Genomic DNA, 21,987 nt, shown 5'->3' with positions numbered 1-21,987 from the left:
TTTTATTATTGGATTTTTAATTTTGAAAAATGAATTCGACGTTTCAGTGGCCTCAGTGTTTGTACTGAAAAAACATATTCACTTAAAAACACAAATAAAGTATTCCACATGCTTCCAAATGAATTAGTCCACAATACAAAACAAAATTTAAAATTAATTTGCGTAACATTTTATTTCATTTTTTACATTTTCAACATTTTTCCCTTTCTATTTGATGGGGTGGTTGTTTTAAGCTTGACGAATCCTGCCTAACATGAAAAAGCAATAAATAAACAAAGTAAAAGAATGTCAGTAGCCTACTTTAGTTCTTGGTGGCTGCAAGGGTGTTAAGTCAAAAAGAGGGATGCACACAAACCATAAACTATTTACAAAAGACTAAGGATTATTTTAAATAAATATGTCTTATCACTGGACTACAAAACCAGTCACAAGGGTCAATTTTTGAAAATTGAGATTTATACATCATCTGAAAGCTGAATAAATAAGTTTGTTAGGACAAGACAGTATTTGGTTGAGATACAACTATTTGAAAATGTGGAATCTAAAAAATAAAAAAATATTGAGAAAATCGCCTTTAAAGTTGTCTAGATGAAGTTCTTAGCAATGCATATTACTAATAAGTTTTGATATATTTTTACGGTACAAAATGTACAAACTATTTTCATAGAACTTGATCTTGACTTAATATCCTAATGATTTTTGGAATAAAAGAAAAATTTATCATTTTGACCCATACAGTGTATTTTTAGCGATTGCTACAAATATACCTGGATTTGTGGTCCAGTGTCACATAAAAAAACAAAGACACACATATCTTCAAAATAATACATGTTTGTGGGGAAGAAATATTTGGTGATATTTTAGATGCAAATATCTGTGAAATTGGCTATGTACTAATGAAAAATTATTAAAAGGTAGTATGTTAAAATATTTTATGATAGGGCAGTGGGGTTAGTTGTAACACACTTGGTTTAAATATTTCCACATGCTAGCATAAGCAAAATTATTACTACTTGACATAGCAACACTATACAGACAATAAAGTGCGCCAAAATTCAAAAGTCTTTTGAAGATATCGCTGAATATTTAAATTTCTGGCTGAAGTTATTTTTAAGTTTTCAAACGAGACCAATCTGCTATTATTTTAATCTCCAGTCTGTTATTCATCAGTTTGTTTGAAAAAGTTAATAATTTAATCATTTAAACTATTATAGTTTGTCATATTTTTTTTCATTCGACCAGATAACATTTTAAACTGTCATATGGTAATGTTACAACGTGCCCCTCAAATGTTACAATGTACCCCACCTACGTGGCAAATTGTAACATTTCACTTCCTTTCTTTTGAGGTAAATAATGTAAAAATTCTGAACTCCACGTGGATTTAAAAAAAAATCTGAGAAATTAAAAAAAGTGTTAGATTGTGTCCCGCGCTACCCTATATCATGTTAACAAGAACACTTAAAATTTTGTGCCTTATGCATCTCATCAAATGTGACCAAAATGCCACCCGTCGCGTAGAATGGCTCTAATGCTTTTTTGTTTCTAAGACATTTGTCATTTTACTTTCATAACTGGCAATTGTTATAAAACAACAATCTTGGCTGTACAGAGAGAGATGCTGCACACTCCAGTCCACTGGGAGGCGGAAATGCGGCATAAAACACCAGAATAAGCAGCAATATGGCGATCTCCAGTGAAAGCATGGAGGATCTTATAGGGACCTTTCGTGAGTCTTTAAAAGAGCAAGGTTTTGAAATGTATCCGTTTAAGGTAATATGCCCGACTCCACTAACATAATTAAAACAAATATTGTCCATAATGAAAGCATCAGACGTCTTTGTATTGCAGTGGTGCATATATTATGATGTTAAATATGTTTATGTGAAACTGAAGTTCTGTTCATCTGTTTATAAACCGTCCAAACAAAGTTGGGTAGATTACTTACTAATTGTAATCCGTTACTGATTCCAAATTACATGACAACAATTGTAGTTAGTAACGCAATCCATTACATTAGACGTTTTAGGTAATATAATCAGATTACTTTTGAACTAACTCTTTTATCACATTGATTTGAAACCCTATAAGGATACTGTACCATAATGATGTAAAAATACAAAGAGCCTTTCATTGTAATTAACAACATGAAGTGCATTAAACATTATATTACATCAAGGTTTCACAAACTGGGATTCATGAAGGGAGTTTGTGAGTTTCATGAATGGCTAACAAGTAATTAAATCTTAAATATTTTATGATTACCTGCACGCCATATGAATACTGCGAACATGCAAATGTGATAATTAATAAAATACTTTTTTTATTTTGAAATTACAGTAGTATAATGATGTAAAAATACAAAGAGCCTTCCATTGTAAGTGCATTAAACATTTTATTACATCAAGGTTTCCCAAACTGGGGTTCGTAAAGGAACTGCAGGGTTTTTAATGAAAGGCTAACCTGTTAAATCATCAAACGTAAAATTTAAATAAATCATTTTAAAATAACAATCAAAATATTTCACTTACTAAAAAAATAAGAAATATTTTTTGATTACCTGCACACCATATGAATACCGTGAACATGCAAATGTGGTACTTAATTATTAAAATACTTATTTTAAAATTGCAGGGGTACTTAAAGGAGTCATTGATCATGATTTAATTTTTTTTTTTTTTTTTTTGTTATAGTGTGTAATGTTGCTGTTTGAGCATAACATCTGCAAAGTTATGATGCTCAAAGTTAAATGCAAAGAGAGATATTGTCTTTTACGGAATTGCTGATTGACCACCCCTTTAGAGCATATATATATATTTAATGAAAGAGGTTCAGATGACAAAAACAGAATGTCTGCAAATAAGAAATAACAAGAATTTGTGCATTTGAATGAGTTTGAAAGACAAAAGCCGTTCAATAATGCATAATAATACATGGTTAAATAACCTACTGAGTGATAATTCAAATAAAAATGAATGTGTTCAGTAGTTGATGCAATGCTGAAACACTTCATAAACCTGAAATGATTTTGCAAATCTATTGGTCAAACGCTGTGTCGCCACCTGATTAATGACTAGTCTATGTGTGAATGTCCACAAAACTAGACTTTCTGATTGTATATGTTAATTTAAAAGATAAAAAAGAGTAATTAGAATCGATAAATGATGAATAATTAATTGCTATTTTGTGAATACTGTGTAACTAGTCTGATTACGAGTATTTTAAAACGTAACTGACTCTAATTACAAGTACTTAATTTTTGGAATCTGATCAGTTACTACCCAGCTCTGCTTACAAATAACTGTAAAAAACAATGTATACCACAAAAATGATTGCTTATGTATATAGCTCTGGATGCAAGCACTAAAATGTTGAACTGAACTCCCAGTGTTTCTGTTTTGTTGTAGGTCGGCTGGTACAATGCCGTGGTATCTCATGCTCATCACCTTCCATACCCAGCAGACACTCTGGCTCTAGTGGTCCTGAGCACACCATCCATGTTCGAGCGGTCATTCCTACCCTTTTTACAAAGCCAGTGCTGTGAGGCTGTCAGAGACCCCATAGATCAGTGTACCGCTCACACAATCTCTTCTTCTGTCTCTCTGGTATTCCTCTTCCTCTACTTATCATGTGCTTTTTTTTTGTAGAGCATCATTCCATTATCCAGCCATATTAATTTCTCACTCTATCCTTTTCATTCAGTGTTTTCCAAATCAGTCTGTGGATGTTAGTTATGATTATGAGATGCTGCCCAACAGAAGACCCAAGTTTCTTGCTCAGACTGCGGCTCATATATCAGGAGCAGCGTATTACTATCAGAAGTCAGATATCCACAATCCGCCATGGGGTGATAAGGTCAGTGCTGATCTAAAGGCACTTTCATCTGGTATTATAACACAGTAGATTGAAATATTTAATTGAGATTAATCAGACAACAAATTATTAGGGCTGAAACAACACAATATTGCAATATCTGGTAAAAATTATTTCCCTGTTTTCCAAAAAAACTAGTCAGAATTAAATGTGATTTTGCTTAGAACAAGCAAAATAATCTGTCAATGGGTTAAGCAAAAAAAATCTAATTTCAAACAGAAAACAAGATTATTTTTCTTATCCCATTGGCAGATTATTTAGCTTGTTTCAAAAAGTCTAAATATTGAGAAAATCTCTTTTAAAGTTGTCCAAATTAAGTTCTTAACAACGCATATTACTAATCAACAGTTTTGATATATTTAAGGTAGGAAATTTACAAAATATCTTCATGGAGCGTGATCTTTACTTAATATTTACTTAATATTATAATTATATAATTTTGACACATGCAATGTATTGTTGGCTATTGCTACAAATATACCAGTGCTACTTACAACTGGTTTCGTGGTCCAGGGTCACATATGATGTTATTTTGCTTCTTAAGTAAATGCATCTTGATTTAAAAATCTTTAGACATTTGAAAATTAGACACACACTCATTGGTTTTCTTCAGAGTGAGTGATCAGAAGGCAGTACAAGTACAAGCCTTAAGCTGTTTCTTCTCTGTAAAATGAATAAAAAAATAATCTGTTGGTTTTCAAACAAAGTAATGCTAATACAACTCATTGTGTGCTGCATATACAAATACATTTAGAAAATGCATTGACCATCCCTTTAATGTAATACTTTTTTATTTACTTGGCTTAAACCAATCTTCAATTTACCTTCATAAAACCTGCAGAAACCCTGGAGAGTTTGGGTTATTGCAATCTTGTGTGGAGATGTGTTTGCTGCTTGTCTTCCAGCTGTTTTTAGCATTCTCTTGGGTGATGGTTAATATTTGCTAAATTTCAATATACAAAAACTGAGAGGGACTTTTATTTGGAAATCCTATCTTGAATATAAAACATGCTCTAGGAAAGGCTCTGATTAGTCTGTGAAAATCATGCAGAACAAAATTAAACTTGGTTAATTATATTTAAACATGCTAACTACTGGTATTACTGAGAGTATCCAAGTTTGTTGAAAAAATCTGAAATTTAATTGCGGTATTTTCAGATCTGTATAAGCATGTAAAAAAAAGAAAAAGTATGGAAAAATAATTGCGGGCAGTCAGTCTATTCTGTTTTCTAAAACTACACTTATACAAAAACATTTGTCATGTTTTTCATGACAAATGGAGTTTTATATGACTGAATGATTTCAAGATGCATATCAATTTCCAAACTTCTGACAAGTAAAAAATCAAAACTCTGTATTTTAGCATTGCAGTTTAAACGTACATTGAACTTTGTTGATATAAATGTCAATAAGCCATCAATTCTTTGGCAACGTAATAGCATGCATAGTTAGAATGTAACATATGCTACTGCTCAAAAGTTTGGGATCAGTAAGATTTTTAATGTTTTTTTTAAAAGAAGTTTCTTATGCACATCAAGGCTGTGTTCATTTGATTAAAAACATGTATATTGTGAAATATTATTACTGAAATAATGTTTTTCTATATTAATTTACATTAAAATGTAATTTATATCTGTAATTAAAGTTTAATTTTCTGAATGATTCCTCCAGTCTTCAGTGACATGTTCCTGTAGAAATGATTCTAATATGCTGATTTATTTTCAGTGTTGGAAACAGTTGTGCTGCTTAATATTTTTTGAGAAACCTGTGATACTTTTTGCAGGATTCTTTGATGAATAAAAGGTTAAAAATAACAGCATTTATTTTAAAAAGAGCATTTATTTAAAATGGAAAGGTTTTCTAACAATAGACACTACGGTTCGAACAATTGGGGTCGGTACATTTTTATTCTTTCATTTTTTGAAAGAAATTAATACTTTTGTTCACCAAGGATGTGTTAAATTAATAGCAAGTAATAGCGTAGATATACATTGTTACAAAAGACTTATATTTTGAATAAATGCTGTTTAACTTGTTATTTACTGCATCACAGGAATAAATTATATTTTAATGTATATTCAAATTTAAAAACATTATTTTTTTATGTAATAACATTGTGCAATATTACAGGTTTTTTTCTGTATTTTCAAATAAATCAAATAAATGCAGCCTCATCAGCATTGTCTAAAAAATCTATGAAGAATGTGCACAATGTTGCACTTTGTATATTTGATATATATTTACATCATGCATGCTGTTTTAAACTTGCCAGTCCACATGTTGCAAGTTCTAGTCTCGTCTTTCCTAATGTCTAATGTAAAGATATTGTTTGGTGTCAGTATTTTGTATTGTATTGTTTCGTTAAAGTCTTTCACCTTTTTGTGCACAGAAGATGTTTGGAGTTTGTATACACCCCAAGCTGGGTGGCTGGTTCGCTATAAGAGCCCTGCTGGTCTTTAAGGATGTCCAAGTGGGAGAAGAACTTCAGCAGAAAGATCCTCCAGACTGTGTGTGTTCACAGGAGGACAGGATCGAACTGCTGGAGCGCTTTAACTTCCGCTGGCAAGACTGGAGCTACAGAGACATTGTTCCCACAGAAGACAGTTACTCTCCTCAACAGAGAGAGTATTTCTTGACTCTTCCAGGACAGAGAGGGGAGCTGCTCAAACAGTGGGGATATCAGTCAGATAATGGCACTGAGAAGTAGAGCTCCACAAACAAAACACTTTCCCAAAGGTGTACCCTTTTTGAATGACGTAAAATGAATTAAGACTTTCTACTCAGGTCTCACTGATATGTCTGTGAACGATGTATGAAATTCTGTCACTACTGTATATTCATCTTTTTATATTTAATTTTAATTTAATAAAGCAAAGATGATTAGGAGCAGGTATTGTTTCATGGAAAAGTACACCCTTCAGCTTTCAAGGTGCTTTAACATTCCTCTTTTTATTACTAAGCCGAGACACTGCAGGTGAATAGGGTAAAAAATGTAACTAGTAGTTAACGCCTTACGTACCTAGCTGATTGATTACATTGATAACTGCAAAAAATTTTGTATTACAAGTTTTAACAAATGTTAGGTCCAAGTATGCAAATGAGACATTATTTAATTAAATATGCACTAATTTGCATACATTTCTAGTACAAAAAATCTAAACACTGGATGAAGTCAGTTTCGAAATTCTTGTTTAATTTTTTTAAAGAGGGGATTTTGGGTATCTCATTTTGTTTAAGCATAATTCAGAAAAAAAAAAACTGAAAAATTGAGATTTATCTTATGGCTCAGTGTAGGAAAAAAACTCATTTTGAGAAAATGGCCTTTAAAAATATGAATTGTAATTGAAATCTATTGACACAAATAGATAAAGTGCTATAAAAGAAACCCTTAACAGTGTCTTTTGGGTGTTTTCTTTCCACTAGTCTGGAAAAACACTTTATGAAAAAGCAAAAAGCCAAAATCTCAAATTTGACAGGTGCATGAAAGTGCCTGCAGTGTCTCCACTTAATTTTGAAATTGGCTGTACAGAGAATAATAAACAGAAACGCTTTGAGAGGTTGTATTTTTGTATATTTAAAATACATAGATACTTAAAGGAGAACAAAAATTTACAGATCATTTACTCACCCCTTGTCTTTCATGATGATCATGTCTTTCTTTCTTCAGTTGTAAAGAAATTATGTTTCTTGAGGAAAGCATTTCAGAATTTCTGTGGTGCCTGTGAGTTTGAACTTCCAAAATGCAGTTTAAATGCAGCTTCAAAGCGCTCCAAACGGTTCCAGCCGAGGAAGAAGAGTCTTATCTAGCAAAATGATTGGTTGTTTTCTTTAAAAAAAAAAAAAAAAAAAAGTACAATTTATATACTTTGTGTATTTCTGAAGACAGTTAGGGTATGTTGAAAAAAACTCCCATCTCATTTTCTCCTCCAAATTCAAAATCACTCTACATCTCAAAAGTACCAACCCAGTGTTTTTTTCCCTAGATAAGATCCTTCTTCCTCGGCTGGGATCATTTAGGGCCCTATGACACTGCATTTAAACTGCATTTTGGAAGTTCAAACTCGGGGCATCATAGAAGTCCACTATATGCTGAGAAATCCTGAAATGTTTTCCTCAAAAAACACATTTTTTATCGCTTCTGACCCAATTCAGTGGTTATTTAAAAAAATCGACTGAAGACTCTAGAAGCTGCAGACATTATTTTTATAACCTCTGTAAATGTTTGGTTGTCCTCAATGACACCTGGAGACATGATTATATATCGACTGTTATATCACGCTTGTACTCTGGTGGGGTGGTGATCAGACTATCTAAATATGCTCTTCATGTTTGCAAACTACTAGATGACCCCATGTCCTTATTGTGTCAATTTAAACGTTACACAAGCTGCTCATTGCTCTCAAGTAATGTATTATACAAGACTTTGATTTTGTTTTCCTATAAACAATATATGACTGTACATTAAAAGTGCATGCTCATAAAAAATGGTGCTGGATACAACAGCTGCCACTGGCTGTAATTCTGTAAAGGTGCATTCTTAAATTGTATGGTGTTTTATTGTATCAATTTTTCATAATTATTATAACCTATTGTCTTCCTATAACTATTGGCAGAAATATCTGCTTTTTGGCTGGTTAGCACAGCAGGTACAGGATTCTCAGGAAGCTTTTGTATGCTACTAGATTTGATCTTATAGTGTACATACGCTAGAATCCACGCCAATATTCATATGTATAAAAACTGTATTTGACATAAAAAAGTGCTTATGGCCATGTCAGGATCTAGTAGGATGTACGTTAGATCAAATGCAGGGCACTTTCTATGCAACATTTTATAAAACACATAAGCCATATGAAACATTGGCATCTGCTGTGTAAAACACAGTTTATACAGTGGTGTGAAAAAGTGTTGGCTCCCTTCCTGATTTTTTATTTTTTTGCATGTTGGTCACACTTTAATGTTTCAGATCATCAAACAAATGTAAATATTAATCAAAGATAACACAAGTAAACACAACATGCAGTTTTTGAAGGAAGTTTTTTTTTTTTTTTTTTTTTGAAGGAAAACAAAATCCAAACCCACATGGCCCAGTGTGAAAAAGTGTTTGCCCCCTAAACTTAATAATGGGTTGGGCCACCCTTAGCAGCAACAACTGCAATTAAGCATTTGCGATAACTTGCAGTGAGTCTGTTACAGCGCTGTGCAGGAATTTTGGCCCACTCATCTTGGCAGAATTGTTGTAATTCAGCCACATTGGAGGGTTTGAGCATGAACCGTCTTTTTAAGGTCATGCCACAGCATCTCAATAGGATTCAGGTCAGGACTTTGACTAGGCCACTCCAAAATCTTCATTTTGTTTTTCTTCAGCCATTCAGAGGTGAATTTGCTGGTGAGTTTTGGATCATTGTCCTGCTGCAGATCCCAAGTTCACTTCAGCTTGAGGTCACGAACAGATGGCCGGACATTGTCCTTCAGGGGTTTTTGGTAGACAGCAGAATTCATGGTTCCATTTATTACAGCAAGTCTTCCAGGTCCAGAAGCAGCAAAACAGCCCCAGACCATCACACTACCACCACCATATGTTACTGTTGGTATGATGTTCTTTTTCTGAAATGCTGTGTTACTTTTACGCCAGATGTAATGGGACACACACCTTCCAAAAAGTTCAACTTTTGTCTCGTCATTCCACAGAGTATTTTCCCAAAAGTCTTGGGGATCATCAAGATGTGTTCTGGCAAATCTGAGACGAGCCTTTATGTTCTTTTTGCTCAGCAGCGGTTTTCATCTTGGAACTCTGCCATGCAGGTCATTTTTGCCCAGTCTCTTTCTTATGGTGGAGTCATGAACACTGACCTTAACTGAGGCAAGAGAGGCCTGCAGTTCTTTAGATGTTGTTGTGGGATCTTTTGTGAGCTCTTGGATGAGTCGTCGCTGCGCTCTTGGGGTAATTTTGATCGGCCGGCCACTTCCATGTTTTGGCCATTGGATAATGGATCTCACTATGGTTTGCTGGAGTCCCAAAGCTTTAGAAATGCCTTTATAACCTCTTCCAGACTGATAGATCTCAATTACTTTCTTTCTCATTTGTTCCTGAATTTCTTTGGATCTCAACATGATGTGTAGCTTTTGAGTCTTTTTGGTCTACTTTACTTTGTCAGGCAGGTCCTATTGTCACACCGGGCCATGTGGGTTTGGATTTTTTTCCCCCTTCATAAAAAAACCCTTCATTTAAAAACTGCATGTTTTGTTCACTTGTGTTATCTTTGATTAATATATAAATTTGTTTGATGATCTGAAACATTAAAGTGTGACAAACATGCAAAAAATTAAAAAAAATATTAAGGGGGCCAACACTTTTTCACACCACTGTGTATGCCTGCTTACAGTTTATACATTTCTGAACACTGAAAACAGCAATAGATGAACTGACACTGAAGTCCATCCTCTAGTTGTTGATGTTGTTGAATGGTGTGCCTAAATGACACAGTTATTAGTGCCAAGAGGTCCTAATAGTTCCTTTAGCTCAAACAGTAGCACATGGCACTACCCCAACTCTTGAATTGATCAAATGTTGAATTCAGTCAGTCGCTTTGGGTGAAATGCGTGGCAACTGTTGTACCTAGAATTGTACACAGTTTTCTGAGTGTTTTGATTTTTCTGAGAAAATTGAGCATTAAAACGTACAATTTGGAGAGAATGTCTCTACTTGTATGCACCTATCCCCACCCACACTGCCTTATTTGGCCAGCTCTCCATTTGGGACTAAAGTCCTTCACTTGGCAATAAATTAAAGCTCTTCCATTGACCACACCACTTCAGCGGTCCAATTAGATTCTCCAGCATGGATTTCATCAGAACGGTGGTTGCTGTGGTCTTGTTAGCTGTGCTCGGTCAGGCAGCGGTGGTGACTGAGAATGGACTTCCTATTCAGTGGGACAAAGCCCCAAGCGAACTTTCCCAGCTGCCCACAGTTGACGGGGTGATCCAGATAAAACCATGGGACTACTTACACAGGATGGCCTTGTACAAGCTGCTGATCAATTCCACCGATCCCTACATGAGATCCATGGGCCCTGGAGAAAAAGAGAGTCCTCTGTGGAGTCTTCCCATGCAGCTGGGCTGGAAGCTCCGATCAGGTATGATCAATACACTATTCTGAACAGCAGGAAACAAGCCTCTTATGATTTATGACAGTTGTTTGAAGCTAAACAATGTCTTTTGTGTCATATGTTTCAAATAAGTGACCCAGGACCACAAAACCAGTCTTAAGTAGCACGGGTATATTTGTAGCAACAGCCAGCAATACACTGTATGGGTCAAAATTATAAATTTTTCTTTTATGGCAAAAATCATTAGAATATTAATTAAAGATCATGTTCCATGAAGATATTTTGTACATTTACTATCGTAAATTTATCAAAACTTAATTTATGATTAGTAATATGCATTGCTAAGAATTTAATTTGGACAACTTTAATGGCAATTTTCTCGTTATTTAGATTTTTTTGCACCCTCAGATTCCAGATTTTCAAATAGCTGAATCTGGGCCAAATATTGTCCTATCCTAACCAACATACATCAATGGAAAGCTTATTGATCCAGCTCCAGATTTCACAATGACTGGTTTTGTGGTCCAGGATCACATGAGGAATGGTTTACTCCTAAGAACACGAAAAGCACATTAAAAATGCCTTTTACTGTTTGTGGACTATAAACATATAAACACAGGAATAGTGATAATGCAGATACTAGTGAAAAGGGTTTAATCATAAAAATGATGTGTAATACTGCTTTAAATTGTTGTTTATCCAAAAAAAAAGAGAAGTTTTCTGTTTAATTTAATTGCATTTTTTTGTTTTTTCAAATTTGCCACTGTCCTAGGTTTTGCCCATTTGTCAGTAAGATTTTTTTACGCATATTTTAAAAAGTATATTTTAATATGCATAATTCAAAACAAGCATATTTGTTCATTTTTAGATAAATTTTGTATAAAACTGAATTACAATGCAACATTATTTCAACCATTTTATATTCCAAACACTTATTTGAAACCTCAAAAGTAGACACTTTACTTACATTTAATGTGCTTTCTATCGACATAAAATCACTTTTGTAAATTCCCATTGATGGGGACATCTTAAAGGGATAGTTCACCCAAAAATAAAAATGTGATGTTTATCTGCTTACCCCCAGGGCATCCAAGATATAGGTGACTTTGTTTCTTCAAAGAACCGTTGCAAACTCAAACCGTTGCAGTCTGTCAGTCATATAATGTCAGTCAATGGAATCCATAAATTTGAGAGTCAAAAAACATACACAGACAAAACTAAATTAAACCCTGCGGCTTGTGGCGATACATGGAGGTCTTAACACACCAAACAATCAGTCTGTGCAAGAAACTGAACAGTATTTATGCCATTTATTTTTTACCTCTGATCCACTGCAATGTCCAGCTGTGTTCACATTAAAAATATTCATTTGTGTTTCAATTTACATCACAGGCCGGCTGACTGACCCAACTCCTGGCAGTAGCAGCACCTGTGGATTGGAAAGTTCAGAACCAGTTTGCATCTCTCCTCAGAGCTGGTATGCATGTAAGTGCAGGTCTATATTTGCACCACTAGATGGATGTAAAGTGAACCGTCCTGTCTTTTCTCACTTTGGCACTTTCACTCTCTATAGGTATGAACTACTACCTGTCCGTGCTTCCATTCCTGGCAGCGGTTCAGACAGGCGTAGTTGGGAAGGGTGAGCTTCAGCTGAACATCCAGGTTCCAGAAGATGTGGCTCAAGATTACTGCTCCAGCTACACAGACTGTTCCACCAAACATCCTGATGCCATGACTAAGTGGGAATCGTTTTTCCAGGTGTCATTTTTCCTACTTTTAACTTTCTGTATATGGACATTTTGGGTGAATTCAGGTAAAGTGGGATACTTTACATGTCCTACATTTGTTCATTTAGCAGAGACCTTTTTTCAGTGAAAAAAGTGAAAAGAGTTTACTCAAGAAGACTGCTTTTGTCACAAACACCAATGACTAACAATACAATACAGTGTCAAGCAGTAAGAGCAATTACCTTCAAGGTTGGGGAGTGACGGAATATATTTAACTCAGTATTTAAAAATACAAAATATGAGTAACTACTTCATTAGAGTTACATTTAAAATGGGATTTTAAATGTATTTTAGATTTCAAAAATGATTTAGAATTTTAATGTTATTAATTTTATTTAAACATTAATGTAAACTGTCCTCAGCAGTTAAACTGCATGCTGTTATTCGGAAAAATCCTCCAGCTCCTGTATACACTGAAAAAAATCCTTGCAAAAAGTCAAAATTAAGTGCGCTTTTTGCTTGAAACAAGCAAAGTAATCTGTCAATGGGGTAAGAAAAATAATCTTGTTTTCTGTTTGAAATTAGATTTTTTTTTGTCACCCCAATGGAAGATTATTTTGCTTGTTCTAAGCAAAAACTCACTTAATGTTGACTTGTTTTTCTGAAAACAAGATAATAATTTGTACTCGTGTAGACAATCCTTCTTAATTTAAGAATTTTTAGATATTTTGGCTGGAAACAAGACAAAAAATCTAAGTAAGAAAAGGATTTTTTTTGCAGTGTATTCTCAGGATTTTTCTTCATATAGTGGACTTCTATAGTGCAGCTTCAAACGATCACAAATGCGGTTGTAAATGATCCCATCCGAGGAAGAAGAGAATAAACTGATGTTGTTAAAAATAATGCAGAGGAAAACCAAGTCCAAAGTCCTTTGTTTGGTGGATGTAATGTTTCTCCAGAGGCCCCTTCTGTAATTTGTAATTAGGAAACTTTTTTCTTTTGAAATTGTGTATTTTGTAGTCTGTAGTGAAACACTTTTTTCTGAAACAAAAGTTATCTTCTCTTTTTGCTAACCATTGCTATTATCCTTGTTCCTCTGTAGTCTTTGCAGCAAATTAGTCAATCTGACGAAGCAGATGTCATCAAGAAGGACAAGATTCTGGGACTCCTGTGGGCAGCAGAAGAGGAGTCTCTACAAACTGGCTCTTTGGCCTGCAGTGAAAGGTCCATACATGTGCTTAATAATGAATTAAAAAAATGTTGCTCAATGAAGTCATGTCATTTCCTTTAACTGAATATGTGGATATTCTTCCAGCCTTGGTTTGGCTGTAATCAAACTACTTTAACTCTGTCCTCTAGGCAGAAGTTGTACTCGGCTCCTGAGGTGAAGTTTGCACAGGGTTGGCTCAGTTCGGCAGCTTATGTAGCAGCTGCTCATTTCCACGCTAACATCGAGAAGTCTGAGAAGTTCATGGCTCCTCTGCCGAGCCGAGTGCTGCAGGAGTCTGATAAACCACCCCACATTGCCGATCTCAGCGCTGAGGAGAACCACGCACTCTACATTTTCGGCTGGATGCACAGCATGAATCAACTGCTTAGTAAGAACATCAGAAAAAATGGAGGCAATGAGAAAAACTATACATTACGGGTCCAGGGGCCTCATTTATAAAGCAATGCATACACTCAGATGTATGCGTACACTTAAATCAGCAAATGTTAAATGTGAAGTGTGTCATTTCAGTGTTACTAGCATCAAAACTATTTGATTTTGACATGAAAAAGTGCTAACACTTCAAAAAAAAAAAAAAAAGCTTTTTTTTCGTCTTGTTTCCAGCCAAAATATCTGGAAAAAAAATCTTAAATAAAGAAGGATTTTCTAGATGAGTGATTTTTTTTTTTTTTTTTCAGAATAAACAAGTCAAAATTAATAGAGTTTTTTGCTTAGAACAAGCTAAATAATTTGCCAATGGGCTAAGCAAAAAAAAATCTAATTTCAAACAGAAAACAGGATTATTTTTCTTACCCCACTGGCAGATTATTTTGCTTTTTTTTCTGAAAACAAGACAATAATTTTTACCCGTCTGGAAAATCCTGTCTTGATTTAAGAATTTTTAGATATTTTGTCTGGAAACAAGACAAAAAATCTATGTAAGAAAAGCATTTTTTGCAGACAAAAAACAAGACAAAAAATTTGAAGTGAGAAAAGCATTTTTGCAGTGCATTGTATGAATGTACTCTGAAAAAAATGTTTTTCTTATTTAGATTTTCTGTCTTGTTTCGAGACAATATCTAAGAATTCTTAAATCAAGAAGGATTTTCTAGACAAGTAAAAATTGTCTTGTTTTCAGAAAAAAAAAGTTCAAATTAGAGTTTTAGTTTGAAACAAGCAAAATAATCTGGTTTTCACTTAATTTTGACTTCTTTTTTTTGAAAACAAAATAATTTTTACTTGTCTAGAAAATCCTTCTTGATTTAAGAATTTTTTGATATTTTGGCTGGAAGCAAGACAAAAAAATCTAAGAAATCTCTCTGAATCTCTTAAATGGGATAAATTCACATAAAACACCTTTTTTTCTCTATTGACATGGAATGACATGTGTGAGTAAATGATAACAGAATTAGTATTTTTTATTAGCTATCCCATTAATGACAGCAGTACTGAAGCTACATGAACAAAACCTGATTATCTTGTTCTCCAGCATGATTTTAGATGACCTGAGAATACTTTTGTACCATGCTGCATGTGTTTGTAGTCCAGTACATTGATGGATTAATAAGAAAGTGAACAGTGATTAGATCATGCAATTTACATTTTTGGTTGTGAACAATTACATCTGATTTCATTATCCTATGTAGCACAAAGAGCATATTGGTTTGCTTGTAGTAGAGAGTTGCAAAATGAAATCTTTACACAATAGTGGAGTAATTAGCAGTCTAACTTAAATTTTCTTTGTTTCTTTTTTTTTTTTTGTCATGACCATTTGCAATATTAACTAGTACAAAAGAAAACATCCAGTCTTAGACCAGTCAATTATTGATTTTTATTAACAGGTGGTTCCCTTGTGAATCTCTGGCGGAGTGCTATGTGTTCACTTCAGGCTCGGGAGAAAGGTCAAGGCCTTCTTCATGACCTTGTTCTTGACCCCAAGTTCCCTGGTTTCAGTCTGATGGGAATCCTGACTGAGATGACCACCAGCTGCTGACATCATTAATTATCTTCAATAAATACAAAAACTGACTATAATAAACCTGTTTCTACACTCTTAAAAATAAAGGTGCTTTAAAAGGTTCAAATCGACATCATAGAAGAACCTGTTTTGGTTCCACAAAGAACCATTGAGTCAATCATCTCTTTCTTACCTTTTTATAATCTTAAGAACCTTCTTTCGCTACAAAGAACCTTTTGTGAAACAGAAAGGGTCTTCAGATGTTAAAGGTTCTTTATGGAACCATTTAGACAAAAAAGGTTCTTCTATGGCATCGTGAAGCTCCTTTATTTTTAAGAGTGTAGCTGTAAATAAGCTCTTTATAATGAACATCTTATTAATCTGCAGACGTTTGCAATTCAAAACAGCTCTGCATCCCAGATATTTCTTCAGGACAGTCAGTGTAAACATACATCATTTGTATCTCTAACAAAATAAAAACAGAAAAAAAATCAAACACGGCTCCTTTCCATCTCATTTATTTAGAGGAAACCAGACCAAATGCAGAAAAGTGATGTTTCTTTCTCCACAAAATAATGACAAAGAAAATACACCTTTCAATTGTATGATATATGTATATATAAACAGACAGGTCTGAGATAAATATAACTTTAAGTTTACAAAAAAGAGTGATTCCTTTGGCATCATTACGAAATAAAATCAGCTGTCACTGTGGCTGTACCCTTTAGGTACTAAAATGCACCATTAAATAAATAAGGTAAAAAATGTTCCTTTTGAAAGGGTGTCACCCCAGAGACGGCTTTTGTACCGTTTTACTAAAAGTACCTTTTACTACCTTTTTACCTTGTACCTTTTTACAGCGTGATACAAAAGCCATTCTCAGTCAGTATAACAACAGTCTATACAAGAGATACAAGAGCTTTATGCTGGGAACCTCTTAGCCTTGAATGTATACTTGAAAGGGAGCTTTAGAATCTGTACAGTGATGAAAAAGAGTGGCTTTAAGAAATCAATTCCTGTATGATTTGTTATCGTCTCACATTTGGCTGTAGCCAACAATATCGTGTGGAATATAATAATGTTTGAATTTGCCAGGAAGCCCACTTTTGTGAGGACTGACAACAGTTTGCAGCGTTCTGATTTGTATATTTGGAATAAATGATGTAGTTTTAATCATTCAGCCTACAACCCTGCTGAGATTTTTTAAGTAGCAATGGATTCTCTGATGATTATGGAAGGCCGTTTCCACCAGTGAATAAAAATAAAAAAAGGTTATTGTGATTTATTATCTCACAATTCTGACTTCTTTCTCAGAATTCAGTGATACAAACTCAAAATTCTGACTTTTTTTTGTCAGAATTCTGAGATATAAACTTGCAATTCTGAGAAATAAAGTCGCAATTGCGAGTTATAAAGTCATAAATCTGAGATATAAACTCCTCAGAACTGGACTTTATAACTTGCATTGGTGTTTATATCTCAGAATTCTGAGAAAAAAAAAAGTAAGAATTGTGAGATACAAAGTTGCAATTACAAGAAAAAAAAAAGTCAGAATTGCGAGATATAGGCCCAGTTTTACAGAAAGGGTTTAGACTAAACCAGGATTAAGCCATAGTTCAATTAAGACATTTAAGTAATCTTTATAAACGTGGTTAGAAAAAAAAAAAACATTACTGGTGTGCATCTTGAGACAAAACAAAGGCACTGATATATTTTAAGATCAGTCAGTGCAAGTTTCTTTCAGTTAAAACAGCTCAGACTTACATTTTAGTCTAGGACTAGGCTTAAGTCTTGTCTGTGAAACCAGGGGATAAAGTTCCAATTACGAGAAAAAGAGTCAGAATTATAAGATACAAAGTCGAGACTGCAAGACAAAAAAAATCAGAATTGTGAGATACAAAGTTGCAATTGTGAGAAAAAAAATCCAAATTACGAGATTCAAAGTCGCAATTGCAAGAAAAAAAGTCAAAATTGCGAGATACAAAGTTGCAATTACGAGTAAAAACTCAGAATTGCAAGATACAAAGTCGAGATTGAAAAAAAAAGTCAGAATTGTGAGATACAATGTCACAATTGCAAGAAAAAAGGTCAAATTTTCAATTATGACTTTATTTTTATTTCTTAAGTATATTTCCTGCAATTCTGACTGTATAATTAAAAAAAAATGTCCAAATTGTGAGATAAAAAGTTGCAAATACCGTTTTATTTTTTATTCAGTGGTGGAAACAGACTTCCATAGGATGATCCACAACTATATACTTTAAAACAAAACGGCTAAAAAAATCCTGGCTGCTGAAATGAGTGTAGCTCAGTTTTCTCTTATTGTGACTTTATTTGTGTTGAATAAAGTGTTGCCTGGTAGAGAGTAAATATATGTATAAATATGATATAAAAAATTGGAAGCAATGTATTGTGTGCTTCACAGGACTGTTTCATAACATTTAGTATGCCAGTTAATACAAGCACCATAAATTACAATGGATTTGAAATGAATATATAACATGCAGTGAACTCAGGGTCAGACCATCAGTTGACCAAACAAAGATGATCCTGAACTAATGTACTTTAACCTGTTTACTTGAAGCTTGGCATTAATCCCATTAAGAGAAGCATTTCCAAAAAGCCCAGATTTGCATCTCAGGTCTGCTCTTTTTTTGCACTGGGATTTGAAAAAATGGAAGACCGTAACCTTAAAACATTATTTTAATTTCATCAGATTTATAGTAAAGTTATGTGATTATTAAACAGACTTTGGTCATGTCAGTCACATCATGTGAAATTAGAGTAAGCAATGTTGGAACACAGCCACAGTGAACTCATATTGTGTTACTGGGTTTTCCTTTGCCCACGTTAATGTTTTGTTCTTGGTATGTCTTTCTTATGCTGTCAAGCTGGTCTTCATCTATATATTCATAATCATGCACATCGTTGTCGTCATCTTCATGTTTCGTGATGGTTATGTCGTCCAGACTTCGGCCCTTGGCAAGATCTGAGAGGGAATCAAAATATGGGTGAGAACACAAGGACACACAAACTTTAAATCACAGCCTGTTTAATGTGAAGTGTGTAAGTGTTATGCATTAAAGTAGAAGTTCACTTCCAGAACAAAAATGTACAGATAATGCACTCACCCTATCATTATCATCCAAGGTGTTCATGTCTTTCTTTCTTCAGTCGTAAAGAAATTGTTTTTGAGGAAAACATTTCAGAAATGGTCTCCATATAGTGAACTTCTATGGTGCCCCCGAGATTGAACTTTCAAAATGTAGTTAAAATGCGGCTTCAAACTAACTTTTTTATTGCAATTTTTATACTTTTTAACTTCAAACGCTCATTGTCTCTTGCTCTTTCCAAGATACAAAGTTGCATTTGTGAGAAAAATTCTGAATAGTGAGATACAAAGTTGCAATTGTGAGAAAAAAGTCAGAATTGCAAGTTTATATCTCAGTTCTGACTGAATTGTTACAAATTGCAAATACCTTTTTTTTATTCAGCGATAGTTTTTTCCCCTTTTTTTATTACAATTTATATGCTTTTTAACCTCAAATGCTCGTCTTCTCTTGCACTGCCTGAACTCAGTTTTTTTCTGGTTCAAGACAGTTGTCGAAAGGGTAGGTCGAATTTTTTTTTTTCTTATTTTCTCCCTTAACTTCAAAAGTACTGACCTATAGTGTTTGCAAAGTAAACATGCAAAAAAGATCAAACATCCTGAACAAAAAAAGGTCAAATAGCCATGTAGGACAATTTTGACATTGAGGGAGAAAATGAGATTTTTTGACGTACCCTAACTGTTTTGAACTGGAAAAAAGGCAGAGCAAGACAGACAGCACAAGACAAGACGAGCTTTTGAAGTTAAGTATATAAAAAGTATAAAAGTACATAAATAAAAAAAATTGTTTTGCTATATAAGACACTTCTTCCTCGGCTGGGATAGTTTACAACCGCATTTGAAGCCGCATTTAAACTGCATTTTTTAAGTTAAATTTCAGGGCACCGTTGAAGTTCATTATATGGAGAAAAATTCTTTCCTCAAAAAACAATCTCTTTACAACTGAAGAAAGAAAGACATGACAAGGGGGTGAATACATATCTGTAAATGTTTGTTTTTAAACACCTTCTCATGTCCAGCTTAAATATGTAAAGCTATTTATAAAATAAGCAATTAGTTGATTGATTTCCTTAAAAGTGTACATTGCTCTGTCTGAACATCTTGACTGGCCAGCATAGCTACGTTTGGGGCCAATAACAGATGGAGCAAGTGGTCAGAGGGCCTTATTTATAAAACATGCATAGGCACAGATTTGATCTTAAAATGAAAGTCAATGTTCAGATTTATAAATACAGTCTTTGATGTGCAAAAAAAAGTGCTTAGCACCACGTCAAATTGTAAGCAGCCATATGCACTTTTCTTTGTGGCATGTTGGGTTTGCATCAAATGTACACACATTTAAAAATTACATTGGAAACAATGTAGGATGGTTTCTGCCCAGCGTTTTATTAATGAGTCATTATTTTTGTGCTAGTATAACACTGAAATCACACACTTCACATTTAACATACACTGATAAACATTAATAAAGAGATGTAACAGAATGTCCATACCTTTCTGCAGGGTAGGTTTTTGAAAAGTGACCGGACTACTGGGAATCTTTTTGTCATTTCCATTTTTTGAGTCGCTGCATTGCATGAAGTCGTCGTGTTTAAAGGGTTCAACACTAAGACTCTGTAATAGCAATGGCAGAACATTACGAAATGACACAGTGTACAAGTGAATATAAAAGTTCTGCTACATTTTTTTGGATTATTTTTACTAATAAGCTGTCTTTTTAAAAATCCTAGTACAAATCATCAACAAATGGATCATTAAATATCAGATTTTGAATAAAGACTTCGGTGACAATTAATTTAACTATGATGTTAACACATTATGTAAAATTTATTTATGCAATGTTCTATTGCTTTGCAATGTAAGCATTATAGCAGCATATACTGTATATGTAAATACTACATTATTTAATTATACAAGTTCTAACAATAATTCTGTCTTTCAATCCTCCCTTTGCACTGTCTGTGAGGTTGGCCTATAAAATATCTTGATTGAACAGTTCAGTACTTATTGCATTGTCTTAGTAAAAGAATCCACTAGGAGGAGCTCATCAGTTGTATATGCCTTCTACCACATTACTGCTCAATTCAGCATTAAAAGAGCTGCTCTGATATCAGCTGAGGAGTGTTTGTTTTTTGTTCTGTACATAAAATTAATTAAATGTGCATTTAAAATGCAGATCTGCAAGCACATTCAGCTTGTTTCATGTGAGAGAGATCTCTGAAAATATTCTTAAAACTATTACTAATATAATGCACTTTTCATAATTTAGGAGCATTTACATCTACAAACTGAAATATGTTTCTCATTTTTTATGTTAAATCAGTGTGTATGTTTGTTTGCTTTGTAGATAAGCAAAAAAAAGAGTGCTGGTGGATATAGACTGTTTACAAATCATTTCTGGATTGTTTTAACAAGTATTTCTCTGATATTTTAACTATATGCATTGGGCCTTGCCAGGAAAAAAAAAAACTCTAATTCAGAGTAATGCAGATCTCTGGCTTCTTATTTTCATAAATACACTTCTTAAATGTATTAAATATTCTATTCTGTGTTACATGCACTTTAAATGTTAGTAGCTATAACATTCTCTGCCTCTTTGTGTGAAATGAGATTGCAAAATACAGGCATCCCATCATGCATGAATCATTGATTTTTGTTTGAAAGATCTGTTAAATTAATCCCTGTAGAAATGAACATCATGAATGTTTTTCAGTTTTGACATTTTTGGTCATTGTGGTTTTTTTCATCTGCTTGTAATTAACAATATCTTTAATGTGCAAACAAGTAGTATAAATAATTATTAGACATCTTACATTTTTGCTTTTTGAGAAATCACACATAAAGCTGAGAATCATATCACATGATGGTATTAGTGTCATTGCTTGCTATTTAATGTAGGTTAATTGAATAATTTTAGGCAATTCATGTAAACGATAATAATAATTATTGCAATTTATTGTGCAATTTATTATTTTATAAAATATCATCCACCATCCAATATC

General features: G+C 33.7%; 3 protein-coding genes across 3 annotated transcripts in view; 2 read left to right on the top strand and 1 right to left on the bottom strand.

Annotated features, from left to right (window-relative positions):
* The first annotated feature begins 1,662 nt into the window (after positions 1-1,662).
* Positions 1,663-7,336, top strand: mmachc (metabolism of cobalamin associated C). Its single transcript, XM_073817124.1, has 4 exons — positions 1,663-1,773; positions 3,408-3,605; positions 3,703-3,855; positions 6,263-7,336. The coding sequence occupies exons 1-4, from the start codon at positions 1,684-1,686 to the stop codon at positions 6,578-6,580; spliced, it is 759 nt and encodes a 252-aa protein (XP_073673225.1). The 5' UTR covers positions 1,663-1,683; the 3' UTR covers positions 6,581-7,336.
* Positions 7,337-10,673: 3,337 nt separating this feature from the next.
* LOC141283779 (protein leg1a-like) lies at positions 10,674-16,334 on the top strand. Its single transcript, XM_073817092.1, has 6 exons — positions 10,674-11,009; positions 12,375-12,467; positions 12,556-12,740; positions 13,812-13,933; positions 14,069-14,307; positions 15,761-16,334. Exons 1-6 carry the CDS (start codon positions 10,715-10,717, stop codon positions 15,910-15,912), a joined length of 1,086 nt encoding a protein of 361 aa, XP_073673193.1. The 5' UTR covers positions 10,674-10,714; the 3' UTR covers positions 15,913-16,334.
* Positions 16,335-16,504: 170 nt separating this feature from the next.
* The window catches only part of themis (thymocyte selection associated), a 14,876-nt gene continuing 9,393 nt past the window's right edge, over positions 16,505-21,987 (bottom strand). The window contains exons 5-6 of the mRNA XM_073817093.1: positions 20,479-20,599; positions 16,505-18,865 (exon numbers count right to left, since the gene is read on the bottom strand). Of these exons, the coding sequence (XP_073673194.1) occupies positions 18,693-18,865; positions 20,479-20,599 (294 nt within the window). The 3' untranslated portion in view covers positions 16,505-18,692. The remainder of the gene's footprint in view (positions 18,866-20,478; positions 20,600-21,987) is intronic.

Source organism: Garra rufa, chromosome 13 (assembly GCF_049309525.1).
Source record: "Garra rufa chromosome 13, GarRuf1.0, whole genome shotgun sequence".
NCBI lineage: Eukaryota > Metazoa > Chordata > Actinopteri > Cypriniformes > Cyprinidae > Garra > Garra rufa.
This window is presented reverse-complemented; position numbering and strand designations above follow the sequence as displayed.

Bases quoted from the DNA above. Each gene is read 5' to 3' on its own strand.
- mmachc (XM_073817124.1), top strand. From the start codon at position 1,684: ATGGCGATCTCCAGTGAAAGCATGGAGGATCTTATAGGGACCTTTCGT. The intron at 1,774-3,407 runs GTAATATGCCCG...GTTTTGTTGTAG, and splicing joins TTGAAATGTATCCGTTTAAG to GTCGGCTGGTACAATGCCGT. The intron at 3,856-6,262 runs GTCAGTGCTGAT...TTTTGTGCACAG, and splicing joins ATCCGCCATGGGGTGATAAG to AAGATGTTTGGAGTTTGTAT.
- LOC141283779 (XM_073817092.1), top strand. From the start codon at position 10,715: ATGGATTTCATCAGAACGGTGGTTGCTGTGGTCTTGTTAGCTGTGCTC. The intron at 11,010-12,374 runs GTATGATCAATA...TTTACATCACAG, and splicing joins GGGCTGGAAGCTCCGATCAG to GCCGGCTGACTGACCCAACT. The intron at 12,468-12,555 runs GTAAGTGCAGGT...CACTCTCTATAG, and splicing joins TCCTCAGAGCTGGTATGCAT to GTATGAACTACTACCTGTCC.